This window comes from Ictalurus furcatus, chromosome 18, assembly GCF_023375685.1.
Source record: "Ictalurus furcatus strain D&B chromosome 18, Billie_1.0, whole genome shotgun sequence".
Classification (NCBI taxonomy): domain Eukaryota; kingdom Metazoa; phylum Chordata; class Actinopteri; order Siluriformes; family Ictaluridae; genus Ictalurus; species Ictalurus furcatus.
The window spans coordinates 3,844,947-3,858,117 of NC_071272.1; the positions used below are offsets into that span (position 1 = coordinate 3,844,947).

The 13,171-nt window shown below is 40.0% G+C and overlaps 2 protein-coding genes across 4 annotated transcripts; both read right to left on the reverse strand.

Annotated features, from left to right (window-relative positions):
- Window positions 1-89: 89 nt before the first annotated feature.
- On the reverse strand, window positions 90-6,053 carry noc4l (nucleolar complex associated 4 homolog). The gene is made up of 15 exons (XM_053649263.1): window positions 5,735-6,053; window positions 5,510-5,630; window positions 4,333-4,439; window positions 4,131-4,238; window positions 3,727-3,876; window positions 3,200-3,302; window positions 3,088-3,122; window positions 2,919-2,969; window positions 2,708-2,819; window positions 1,775-1,835; window positions 1,572-1,682; window positions 1,315-1,478; window positions 1,122-1,204; window positions 531-644; window positions 90-437 (listed from the first exon to the last, which is right to left on the reverse strand). The coding sequence occupies exons 1-15, from the start codon at window positions 5,882-5,884 to the stop codon at window positions 321-323; spliced, it is 1,587 nt and encodes a 528-aa protein (XP_053505238.1). The 5' UTR covers window positions 5,885-6,053; the 3' UTR covers window positions 90-320.
- Window positions 6,054-6,989: 936 nt separating this feature from the next.
- On the reverse strand, window positions 6,990-12,503 carry pus1 (pseudouridine synthase 1). Of its 3 annotated transcripts, none has more exons than XM_053649265.1 (6): window positions 12,222-12,483; window positions 11,921-12,147; window positions 9,417-9,554; window positions 9,142-9,244; window positions 8,367-9,052; window positions 6,990-7,187 (listed from the first exon to the last, which is right to left on the reverse strand). In XM_053649265.1, the coding sequence occupies exons 1-6, from the start codon at window positions 12,289-12,291 to the stop codon at window positions 7,155-7,157; spliced, it is 1,257 nt and encodes a 418-aa protein (XP_053505240.1). In that variant the 5' UTR covers window positions 12,292-12,483; the 3' UTR covers window positions 6,990-7,154. The 3 variants fall into 3 exon arrangements, with proteins under 3 accessions (XP_053505240.1, XP_053505239.1, XP_053505241.1); XM_053649264.1 differs by lacking the exon at window positions 6,990-7,187 and adding an exon at window positions 7,208-7,853 and having other exon boundaries at window positions 12,222-12,503; XM_053649266.1 differs by lacking the exon at window positions 6,990-7,187 and adding an exon at window positions 7,208-7,853 and having other exon boundaries at window positions 11,921-12,106; window positions 12,222-12,496.
- Between the last annotated feature and the right edge of the window lie 668 nt (window positions 12,504-13,171).

Consider the following 13,171-nt stretch of genomic DNA (forward strand, 5'->3'; position numbering starts at 1 on the left):
GTCCTCAGTTGTTGTCATGTATAGCCCTGCATATTTCAGATTGGGCATTTAACTGTTTATTGAAAAAGATTGAAATTACAACAGTTTAAACTTCCCTGAGATTCTTATGAGGATTACAGATCACCACTTTATTTGAGATTCAGTCACACTTTCACAAATTAGGATTTTTTTTTCTTCCTTTTTATTATTGTATTTATTTTTCTCAAATGTTGAAAAGTTAGCAAATAAAAATGGAACATTAAAATAACAAGACAGAGAGAGAGAGAGAGAGAGAGAGAGAGAGAGAGAGAGAGGTATTAGATCCTTGTACAGTATCGTGACTACTCCAGAGAGAAGTGGAGGCCCAGCACTTCTCTGGGACTCTGAAGCAGACCGACGGCTGAATCAAACTCGAGTGGTACTGACTGGCTTTGGCTCTTCAGGTCTCGCTCCATCAGCTACAGAAACAAACAGAACATTAAGTGCAAAATAGAAATCAAGCTCCAGGTTAGGATATCATTTACAAAACGTGTTATTACTCTTGTACACACCTCAAAAGTGGAAAGTTCGAGAAGCTTGCCGATATCATCCTCGGGCTCGGGTAGAGCTTGGTTTATTGATTTGGCTGCTTTCGAAACATCTGGATGGTAATGATTCTGCAGTGTCTAAAGGAGTAAATAAAAAAAAGTGATTGTGGTGGTGGTTTGTAAATAAGGCTCTATTTACAAATGAAAATTCACTTTGAAAGAAAATTAAATGAAAAGAGTGGACTGCATAAGGCTACATTTCACACGATTCACCTAAGTGTAAACAGCTATAAGGCCTACAACAAGCAGTTATAATAAAGCGTGAAGTTTATCATCACTCCTATCTCTGTGATTCAAACAGATATCACTTATCCTTTGTGAATTGAAGATAATTATTACAGATTTCCCCCTGCAACATTACTTAACCAAACTAATACTCCGAACAGTACTTTAGAATCATTTTTTATTTTGCAGCCTGAACACTTATTTGTTATTAACACTTCATGTCAAATCAGGTCACTCTTTTCAACTTCTTTATTAAATAAAAAAAAAAAAGAGAGATAAAAAGGCTGAGCTCAAAATGATCAATACTACATTACTTCATATGAAACATACCTTAATTTCCCACAGACTGCTCTCTAGGGCATGGCACAGGGCCGGGTCCTCCTCCTCCATCACATACGGATCAGTACATGTCTCTGAAGAAAATAAAATACACTTTCAAAAAGCCTTTCATTGTCAATATACAACTTCCCTGCCCTTTTTGTTTTTCTCTTTCGTCAGTAGTGTCATCGAGTTAATGCCGTACCATCAGCAGCACTGGGTCTGTGGATGAGGACTCTGCATGACGGGTGTCTGCGGATCAGGTTACAAATAAAGGGCAGTACTATGAGCAAGCCAGTCGGGGGAGCGGTCAGGGCGAGCCGAGACAGCCGCTTGATAAACGCCGCTACGAGGTAAACTGGTAGATGGCTGTGGAAAGAACACAAAACCCCACACGTATGAATGAGCCTGTACTTCAGAGAATACAGGGCAGAGCGGTCATTCGAAGGTGGGAAGGTTTACCTGGAGGACAGGAAGATGTTGGCCAGGTGGAAGAATCGTGCTCTGTACTTCACATGGAATACAGATGGGTCCAGCAGGTTGTACAGCTTCTTATAAAACTCAGGATAATCTCTGTTTTATAAATAAGAGATCTGCTGATCAAGTTCTGGGATGAATCACTAAAGGAATATACTTTTCATAGCATATAGTTTGTTAGTACTTACAGATTGTGCTCGTGGATGAGGACGAAAAGGCCATTCAGAGCCAGTAAACTGATGGCGCCGCCTGAAGTCCAACACACAGTGGAAGATGGTGAGTAAAATACTAAAAATGTATTTTTCTGTTACATTCAGAACCATCGAGAATTCGTCTCTTGGGGTTTTCCCTTTAGGGATCCCTTAACTATCCCAAATACTCTTGAGGAAGCCTGTTCCTAAGACTAGAATGGTGGTAACATTTCAGTATCATCATGCATGTAGAAGTATGTGTCTCAGAATTTCCTCCAACCGCCCCCCCCCATTATTTTCTTGGTGTTATATTTTTGTATTATACTGTATTTTAAAGAATGTGCCACACCTGGAATTAATATTGGAATCAATTCATCATGTATTGATGAACAGAGGGTGAAGAAAAAAAAAATTCAAAAACATCCACTGTCATTGATACATAGAACAGAATAAACAAACTAAAAAAAAAGACAACAAAAAGAAGGTATACAAAAAAAAAATAGAGGAAAGGAAAAGAACTGGACATGATGGAGTAAGAAATAAAAGGGAATGGAAAAAAGAAAGAAAGAAAGACAAGTAAGGAGGAAAGAAACAAAGGCATGGGGAGAAAAAGAAAGAAAGGGAGGAAAGCATGGAAAAGAAAAGAAAGAGAAAGCATTAACCCTGGAACATTAAAGGAAGGTATAATCCAGGACTAGACCACGGTTTCATAATTCTCTGAACTTGATTAAATATGTTCGAGTGAGGCTTAATTTTTTGAATCACATAACAGCTTCAGTCTGATGTTAGAATAAAATTAATTCATATATTTATTAACTAAATATAATTGCAATATGAGGCGTGTTTTTCGTACTATTCTGAACGTAACTATGTCGAGTGGAGAAATTTCTAATGAAACCGAGTATGACGTCACTTGCTGAAAGGACTCACCGACGTTATACGCCGCAGTCAGGAAGTCGATCATCAGCGTGGGGTCACTCATGTGGGGCAGAACAGAGTCATGCAGGATGACCAGCACCTTTTTATACATGCTCATGGGTAACTATAGGAAAACAAAAATCCTGGTTAAACAACACTCAACATTATATACCAGAGGTCAGAATTCCAGGCTCATGTCTAATTATGAGAGTTTTATGGTTACTTTGTACTTCAGGAAGGTCAGCCACATCAGCTCAAACGCTCGCTTTTGCTCCTGAAGGATGGAGGAGGAAGAAAAACAAACAAAAAAACCCAAAAAAGTTAGTTATTCCATATTCTACATTTAGTGCTGCTTTAAACACTACACAGTTATCATTCAAGATTTTACTCACTTTTAATTTGGCCGCCTTCCAGTCCTCATATTTGCCTGAAAAGGTATTGATGGTGTTAGTGTGTTAAAATGGCCACGGTAATAAAGGACTGGTGCACAAAAGTAGGACTCACCCTCCTGCTTGACCAGGAAGTTGGTGATTTCTGAACCCTGGCTCGGCACAGCGATGTTCGTGAGCAGTGTGAAGACGTTGTTTTGGTACACGCGCATCTCGGCCTGTTAAAGCCACACAAATCAGCACACCGTCAGTGGATGTGGCGCTCATAACAACCACAACGACGACTTACTGCCGACATTTTTATAATAAACCTGCCGGCAAACACCCTCGTCAGACAACAATAAGACTTTGTTAGCAATTCATTTGCAATTACGTTTCTATGCATTATAAAATCCACCCCTTGAGAGATAGAGGGGGGAAAAAAAGAGAAGGAAAGAAAAATAAGAAAGAACGAACAATAGAAAGAAAACGCTGACATACTGTCTACAAATAAAAGGACTTTGTTAGCACAATATACAGTTAAACGTGTCTGGATTATTAAAGCCAGAGGGAAAAGGACAGAAAAATAAAAAACATAAAAAAGTGAAAAAAGCACGTGTACATAGTCTATGAACATTTCTCCCTCCACTTCCACATACACACCCGTTTGTTTCTGTCCATCACTCTGTGTATGTTGTCTCGTGTCGCATTCATGACATAGTAGCGCACATCGTCCATTTCTAGGTACTCCTGAAACCTGGAGATAAGCAGAGCCATGTCCTCTTTCTCCGAGAGCAGACCCCACACCACTCCCTGCAGACACACACTCACTGAATTCAACACTCAGAAGTTAACTCCACACTAAAACTCGCAGCTGGAACTACGGACAACGCTGCCGTGATAGGAAATTAATCAACATCTGACCAATCAGACTGGAGACGTCAATAGTGTGTGGTGTAAAGGATAATAATTCGTAAGGACAGTTATTCCAAACATTTGAAGTGAATTTAAGGAGAACTTTAAAGATGGTGTACAGGTGAAAGCATTCTGTTTTCTGAAGTACTCACTGATGTAAGCTCTTTGGGAAAACTGTAATGCTGACTCCAGTCCTGTTTCTGCAGTGGACGCTTCCCCTCGGCCGCTGCGAACTTCATAACGGCACAGAGCGCGCTCTCCTACCATGACAAACGCAAAAGCAAAGGACGTGCAAGACTCGGATACTGAGCACATACTAAGTGTACAGTGAATAACTTAACCCAGCTCACACACCTTTACTTGGTAAGATTCATGGCCGATGTTCTCCAGCAGCAACTCCACACAGCTGTTATAACGGTGTCTTATAAATATGTGGTACTTTTCATCTGCATCCCGGTCACCTGGAGAGATACGGGAAATCCAAAATATAGATTAATATACGAGAATGGAGCATTACTACTTCAAAGCATTGTATCCTGGCTTTTAGATTCAAGTGAGACACACACACAAGTTCACACAGCCATCACACATCTAGGGCTGTTCATGGGTTTTTTCCCCCTAAAATTATCTTAGTTCCCCTGTACTCAAGTCATGTCAAGGAGCATAGAAGTAGGAACTCCGTGGTTAAGGCATCGGGTTTGTCGTTAGCTTTGTTTCCATCCACATACTTGTATGCAAATTTAGGGTATACACCACATGCGAATAAAATCTTCTTAATGCGGATACATTTTTTATTCAATAAGAAGGCTATGATGGAAACATATTTACAGAATAAATTCATCGATTTGCATAAAAAAAAACAGTCATGTGACTTTGCCTGAACAAATCATGTGATTGGATAACTGGCTCAGAAAAGTAAAAATGGCGGAGAGCGAAATGCGCCAGTTTCCCTGGAAGTGACTATTTTGCTCTCTTCAACACATGGGATGGAAACGGTGCTTTATTCGCAAATGTTTTGTCCGATGTTCCAATTTTTACACATAAGTTAAATTCGCAACTTGGACGGAAATACAGCTACTGTCATTAAAGCAGTGGGGAAGGTCATGAGTTCACATCTCAGCACTGTTAAGCCGGCACTGTTGGGCCGTTGAGCAAGACTCTTAACTCAACCGCAACTGCTCCGCTGCTTAATTATAAATTGCTTTGGATGAAAGTGTCAGCCAAATGCGTAAATCTAAATACAGTATGCCGACTACTGACCAGATACCTTTAGGTGGTGCATTACTCTCAGCACTGCCACTGATATGACCGTGTACATGGGTTAGGGTCATACTAACTAATCCATCTCCAATATCCTGAGCACTTTATGCATGTTATATTATTATTATTTTTTTTTTTTTAAAAATCACACATAAGCCAAAGTTTAGTAAACAATCCATCATTTGGACAGGATGAGGATGTGCATGTGTGATTGCTCCTCTACAGAACTGCTTGACGATGACTATTCTCCAACGTACAGCTTGCTTTTTACCTTGGAGAATCTCTTCTTCTTTTGGCAGCTGACCAACATACAGCTCTCCTCTCTCCAATAACTCGCAGAATAACTTCTGACAGGCGTTGATCGCAAAAACGACGACTTTCTCGTCTTCAGACTGAAAGAATGACAGAAAGTGAGTCCAGACCAATGTGATGGACCAAGAGGTTAAAATAAACAAACAAACAAATAAATAAATAAATAACCCCAAGCTAACATTACCTGTAGGTACTCCAGCAGGTCGAATATACTGTTAGCATGTTTCCTGCTTTGTAATACGAGCTCTGTTTTGGTGTTTATGGTTTGTTTATATGAAGTCTGGCTGTTTTCTGAGGCGCTCTTCTTCACGTTGTGCTTCTTGGAAGGCGCCATGTTGTCGGCTGTGTAGCCGAGAAAGAAGCACGCGCAGAGGTTGTGTGTGTGTGTGTAAATGTCGCCCTCATGCGGTCGGAGGACACGAGGCGCTCGGATGTGTAAAGAAACTGGTCCTAACACCCAAACGGTGCCTTCAAATCCGGACGGAAATACCGTAATTACGACGTGACCGCACATGAACGCCACCTCAGTGTCGTAATTACAACTCGTGAACTCCCAGTTTGGGGGCGTGTCAATAACAAAACGTCATGGTGATTGACAAGATGAATATGACATCTACAGCAGACTGTAAGATTTACACCGATCAGCCATAACATTAAAACCATTGACAGGTGCCGTGAATAACACTGATTATCTCCTTACAGTGGGACCTGAAGAGGTGGGATATATTAGGCAGGAAGTGAACAGTCAGTTCTCCAAGTCGATGTGTTGGAAGCAGGAAAAATGGGCAAGTTTAAGGATCTGAGTGACCTTGGGAAGGGCCAAAGCGCGATGGCTAGACAAATGGGGCAGTGGATCAACAAAATGGCAGGTCTCGTGGGGTGTTCAGGACTTAAAGGATCTACTGCTAATATCTTGGTGCCAGATACCACAGCACACCTTCAGAGGTCTTGTGGAGTCCATGCCTCAACGGGTCAGCGCTACGCAAGGGGGACCTATACAATATTAGGCAGGTGGTTTTAATGTTATGGCTGATCAGTGTAAGTGGTAATTTTGCACGTTAACTGTTCACGTCTTCAGTTTCATAATTAAGACCTTCTGACCAATCAGAATTGAGAAATCGATTGCAGTTCTGTGGTACAAGTAAAAGTGTTTTAACTTTAACGGTTTAAAGTTGTGCAAATTTTCATGCACATTTCATCATACACTCACCCGATAAACCAACGAACAGTGTAATAGGGTGTCAGAAACCACACAAGCAGGTCTGTTCGCTACATTAACCCTTGTAGCAGCATCGCAAAACTAAAGCAAGCAAAAGTCTTGGACGGCTGACAACAATTCGGGTTAAAGGGAAAACGAGGTCAAACTTCTAATTTAATATTTAATATATACATTTGATAACAGATATAACATCATAAAATATAATACCAACAAAACCAAATAAAATAAAAGTTTTATTTCAAAAAGTGTAATACTGAAAACACTGGAAGAGGAAAAAAAACATGCAGGTCAATTTTTTTTAACAAAATAATAATAATAATAATAATAATAATAATAAAGTAAAATGTAAGACACAAGAAAAAAATAAAAAAGAATTTCAGATGTCTCAGTCTGAAGCATTTCCATCTTCATCTTCGTCCTGGGGAGAGAAAAAAAAAAAGAAGAGAATATTCTCTTTTTAGGATAAGGTTTGGCACTACTTTTAGTCACATATCACATATTCCACACATATTCATATAGGTCAGTTATACAACGTTTACATCCCTGATGATTTCTGGGCAAGAAAGTCACCACCTTTTCTTTTTTTTTTTAGTAATTTATTTGCAAAAAGTAGAAAATGTTACAAATTAAATTTGGGTGTCTCCTAAAACATAAGGAGAATCCACAATCTAAAACAAAGTTTAATAATAATAATAATAATAATAATAATAATGAACGTACATGTAAAAATCTAACACATTAAATGTTGTGTCGGGACAACGCTAATTCCTTTTGTCTTAAGGGTATGCAAACTTTCGCACAATCAAATTCAAACTTACTTAAAACTAGCTTTAAAGAATAAAACACAAGGGCCTATGCTGTTATAGGAAAATAATCAATGACGGGCTGATTGGTTACCTCCCTGAAGTTTTGAAGTGTTTTGTTCCATCTTATACTACAGCACTTTGCCAACAACTACAATTGGACTTTTTAGCCATTTATAGTTACATTTAATGGTGTGGAAGGTCTGTGGGACACTTATCACTTACATTACAACAGCATATAAACAGTTGTTCCCTCGCCAGTCTCTCTCTTTTTTTTCTCTCTTTAAGTTAATAAGACAAAAAAAAAAAATGCAGCTGGTTACTAAGAAACAGAAAAACCACAAAGTCCTCTGTCCTGAAGACTTTCCTGTGGAGGAAAACCTACTGACTACTACAAAATCACTCGCACTAGAGACTCCTTCCACAAATGTTAAACATCTCACAGAACACTTCCCCATATCAATTATTATATACGTGTTTCTTTGTTAAATATTCATGTTTTTAATCAGTTTAGTATTAGTACCTGTGAATAAGTTGTTACCATGGAAACGATAACATATTAGAATGAGCGCATTAATATAAAGCTGTGCTTTGAATTTCAGCCAGAACTACTGAAAATGATTAACCACTGGTCTGATTCTGACCAATCAGATTCGAGAATTCAGCAGCACTGTGGTATAAGTAGGCTTACAGCACTTGAGTGCTCCTTTATCATGTCGAGAAGAAAATATGGAGCAGATGAAATAAACATAAGGGGGGGAAAAAAAGTTTTGAAAAAATGCACATTTACGCACCTTGCGTTCTTGCTTTCCGGATATCGTGGCGGTAAAGTCATGAATAGGCAGTGTACTCATCCAGCTGATCATAGACTTCTCCTGACACTCCGTCTCCACTATACTCGGGTAAATGTGCGCTTCCTTAAACGCGGCTATAGCGTCCTCTTCTTGCTTCCACTCCAGGGTCTCATGAAGACCGTCTCCCCCGAAACGCTTGTTGTACCGGTCAAAGTGCACCCGCTCCAACACCAGGCCGAGCCCAGGAGCCTTGGGCACGTCGACCTTCTCTTCGCACCAGCTCCTCTCAATGATCTCCTCTTGTGCGTATCCCTTCACTACAGCGATCACCAATCCAATCATCTTCCGGATCTGATGCATCATGAAGCTCTGGCCTCGGACTGTGATCACTGCAAACTCCGCCCCCTGCCTGACGAACGGTTCTCCACAGGACATTTCCGTGATGTAGCGCTTGGCGCTCGGGTCCCGAGGGCCCTTCTGCGATGTGAAGTTGTGGAAATTATGGGTGCCTTTGTAGAGCGCAAAGAGCTTGTTGACCTTCTGAAGCGTCTCTGTGTCCAAGCGGAATGACGTGTCCTCTTGGTCAGAGTCTTTTAGAGAGAACGCGATAGTGGGAAGCATGTAGGAGTAGGTCCTGGCATCACAGTTGTTTTTGGAGTTAAAGCCACCTGTGACTCTCTTCAAACCTGTCAGAGGAGACTTTTTTAATTAAATCAAGCAATCTCTGCACACAAAGATGAGTTAAAAAAAAAAAAAATCTGAATAACAGTCTCACCTAAAGCTCTGATCTGTGGTGGAAGGTGGGTATTGATCTTCTCCAGAATGTTCTCGATCAACCACAGCTTTAGAGATACGACCTGGCCTGCCGCAGAAACACCCTGTTAAATAATCAGAAGAGCTCATGATCATAAATAAAAGTATAGCTATGACAATGACACGCAATATAATACATTCATACAGTAACATACAGAGTAATGCAGGCTTCAGATACCATCATTTGGTTATATCACCCACCCCTGAGCTCTACACAATACCATTTCCTTCCCTTACCTTGTCAGTCCTGGCACATCTCTGGAAAGACATCTTCTTCATATCATCTCCATGATTTTCGGGAATACACCCAGCTTTGATGAGTGCAGTGACCAGTTCATCTTCGATAGTTTTAAACTGGGAATTTCCAGGATTTCTCTAATGAAAACAGAAAGGGAATTAATATTAAAGCAAATCATGTATCCATCCATCCATTTCCTGTACCGATCGTTCTACACTGGGTCGAAGGGGAGCCTGGAGCTTATCCCAGGGAACTCGGAGCTTATCCCAGGGAACTCGGGGCACAAGGCGGGGGACACCCTGGACAGAGTGCCAACCCATCGCATTCCACAATCACACACACATTCACTTTACAACCATTTATAACCACGTCTTGGTTCTTGATAGAAAGTAGCCCTATCCAGATGGGATTAAATTTCCTGGGTCCTGGGGTAATTTCCTATTTTACAGGTGCTCCTCTATGATTTCATTTCCATCTGGAACGGCCATGTCGGTGGTTTTCTCTAACCTCCTCTGAGAAAATTAACGGCTAATTTTTTCCCCCCGCTAAACTCAGCTTCCAGATGCACATGCACGTGATTTTCTATGTAGAAGTCGTATGTATTTACTGCTGCTACTTGCCATATTATTCTCATAGCGCGTGTATCGGTGACCCCCCCGACCCCCCCCGATATTAAACACTTCCTGGGTCACGAAACACATAAATAGATGCTACCTGTATACTTTATTATTGTTTTACTGTATTTTCAAACTGTTGCTGGAACTTTGGTTCACCACAAACTGAAATAAGACCCAGCATCTCTTTTGAATTCGCGATGCAATTTGCAGAGATTTTTTTTTGGCGTTTTTTGCAGGAAACTATCTGAATTGGTGAAATTGGTCTTTCGCAGTGATGTTTGTTGGTAAATGAGACTCTTGCTGTATTCATCTTCGACACACGTGAATTGAAGAGGGCTTTGGCTGAATGTGTGTTGTGATGACATCACATGACACGTCTTGGCCCAGATCTGCAGAAAATCTGCGGTAATTTTGAAAAACTGAAAGCTCCTGAGTATAGCGGGGTTTGCTTGATTTTGCGATAACTTCTTAAGTCCTGGAGAGACTGTTCCGTGCCTGCTCAACCTCTTGGACGCCATGCTGTTAACAACAAATACGCCCATTTTGGCAATTTCTTCGGAAATCGCTTATCCTATGCGATCTGACAATAAATATCACACTCTACAGACATATGTCCTGAAAACTAATCCCTAATGTTCTGAATGGAGCGTGATTGTATGACCATGTGACGCAAGCATCCGGGTTCAGATGTTTGCAGCTCGTTAGAAACTCCTCCTGTGGTCATTTTATTGCTGTCCAGATGCGAGAGTTTTAACACTGAAGAGCGATATAAAAATTTTATTACAGACGTCCTCCTAATAACCTAATCCAATCTGAATAGGGCTATTATAGTATTTTGTAAAAATGTAAATAGTTAGTTTGTGGTGCCATGACCAGAGACCATATTCGTACAACATACGCCCTTTCGTGTTCACCCTTATTCCCTATGCATTTCCTCAGCCACTGTATCATTTTGTTCCGGATTTTACTGAACGTATTCGGATCGACATACAGTACGTGTACATGGACAACAATATTCTGATATTAACCCGATTAAGACGATACTCTGATTAAGAAACTAGCATGTAAACAGCGATTATTGATGACCTTAATCCGACTAAAGTCATACTCGAAGTAAACACAAATGGAATTAAGACGTGTGGATATTCCTGTTTTAGTCACATTATCGACGTTCGTTACAGACATGTACACACCTTAATCACAGTATTAACGTTGTGTGGGAGTTTTCACCGCATTTTTCGACAGGACACGTACACACACGGCAGCGCTCGACTGTTTGATGGCAAACAAGAGAGCACGGCTTCAAGCGAGAAGGCACATTTTTGGTCCGAGTGGGAAACGATGGTAATGTTAAGAATCCTGAAAGAAATGGATATTATGGCCGTAAGAACAGGAATGTTCCTGGAGAATTTGCATACGCTGTCGTCTATTATTTGCACGTACAGCATGACAAATAATTAACTGTACTTGAAGCGTTCGTCAAATTAAAAAACGAAACACCCAAAACTGTATACGGTACCATAACGAAGACAAACTCTATGCTGATACGTGAAATTCTGGAGGGAACGTCGGACCGCGTGGCGTGGGAACGTAATGACGTGTGCTGTTAATCGATCTATGTTCTATAACATGTAAAACGGGAACACGAAAGGAATATTCTAAAATCGACTCATGTAAACAACTTAATCAGAATACTGTCTAACTCAGAAGACAATATGTCTAATTTCCTGTCTTCTACAGATGTTCCTTCTTCATATTTCGCTATGCAAATGACGTGATGATGCAATGAATATGCAAATGAGTCTATGACGCCACCTGGCGATTTCTATTAGCACTAGCTATTTTCCCCTTAAATGAGCTGGTAACACTAAACATGAGCAACTTGCCTGCATTCCATAGTATCCTTTGCCTGAATAGGCCATAAGGAGGACAACTTTTCTTTTTGGGAATCTTTTCTCCTCGTCTGTTTTCAGCTTTTTAGCTTCATTTTCTACCTCAATGCTTTCTGAAGCTCTTTTCAGCTTTGTCACGTTGCTGTGATTCTGATTTTCTTCCTCAGACATCTTGCTGGCCTGCACACAAAGTCCACAAAACCTTTCAATCCTGCACCAACCTGTGTAAAAACACACAGATAAGATATAAGACTGAAATGTGATTCTGAAGCGGTTTAGATGCTAAAAAGCTCACCTTTGGGTTGTACAGCTGCCTTCAAACGCTGACTGCTTAAAACACTGACAAGCTGATAGAATTTCAGCATCTCACGTTTTTTCCTCTAATCATTCAATAAACTTGAGAAGCTCATTCTTGAAGCTTCTGACACTTTTGAAAATCTTGTTAAACGGCCATTTTGTTTTTTTTGTTTTTGTTTTAATCGCATGTGTTCCGGGATACCTTCCTCTTGTCTATGACCGCACGCGCACATGGCGCAACGCACTCTAACCTCTCGGAAAGTATCGCGAGAACTCACGAGAAGCTCGCGTTACCACCGCGTGTTAGTGTGACGTCATTCTTCTGTATGTAATTTTCTGAAACATAAACAGAAAAAAAGAACTGTAAAAACAGAAAGCCCTGTGTTAACGGTTCTTAATCTCTGCATCCTTTTAGTAAAACGTACTTGATGAAATTGCCACACATATTTTTAACATTAAATATTAAAACAATTCAGTACTTTTCCATGAGTTATCCTTTATAGGTTATGAAAACGGAAAGGGACATTTTAGTTCACACACACCCCTATAAAATATTTGGAATCTTCCACAAGGCACAACAGGAAGTTGCACTGTCCAAAAATCCTGAAGATCATGGGAGAAAGAAAACAAGTTTTCTCAATATTTTTTCCCCTTTATTTTCAGTAATAGTGATATTTTCAAGTACAACCCTGTTTATATTATATATATATATATATATATATATATATATATATATATATATATATATATATATATATATATATATTTATATTATGTGTGTGTGTGTGTGTGTGTGTGTGAGATTTGGGTAATATAGCTTGGAGAATATAGCTGTGATGTGCAGCAAAAGGTTGTTGAGCATCACAAAATGGGAAGTGTCTATAAGAAAATAGCAAAAGCATTGAAAATGCCCATTTCCACCATCAGGGCAATAATTAAGAAGTTGAC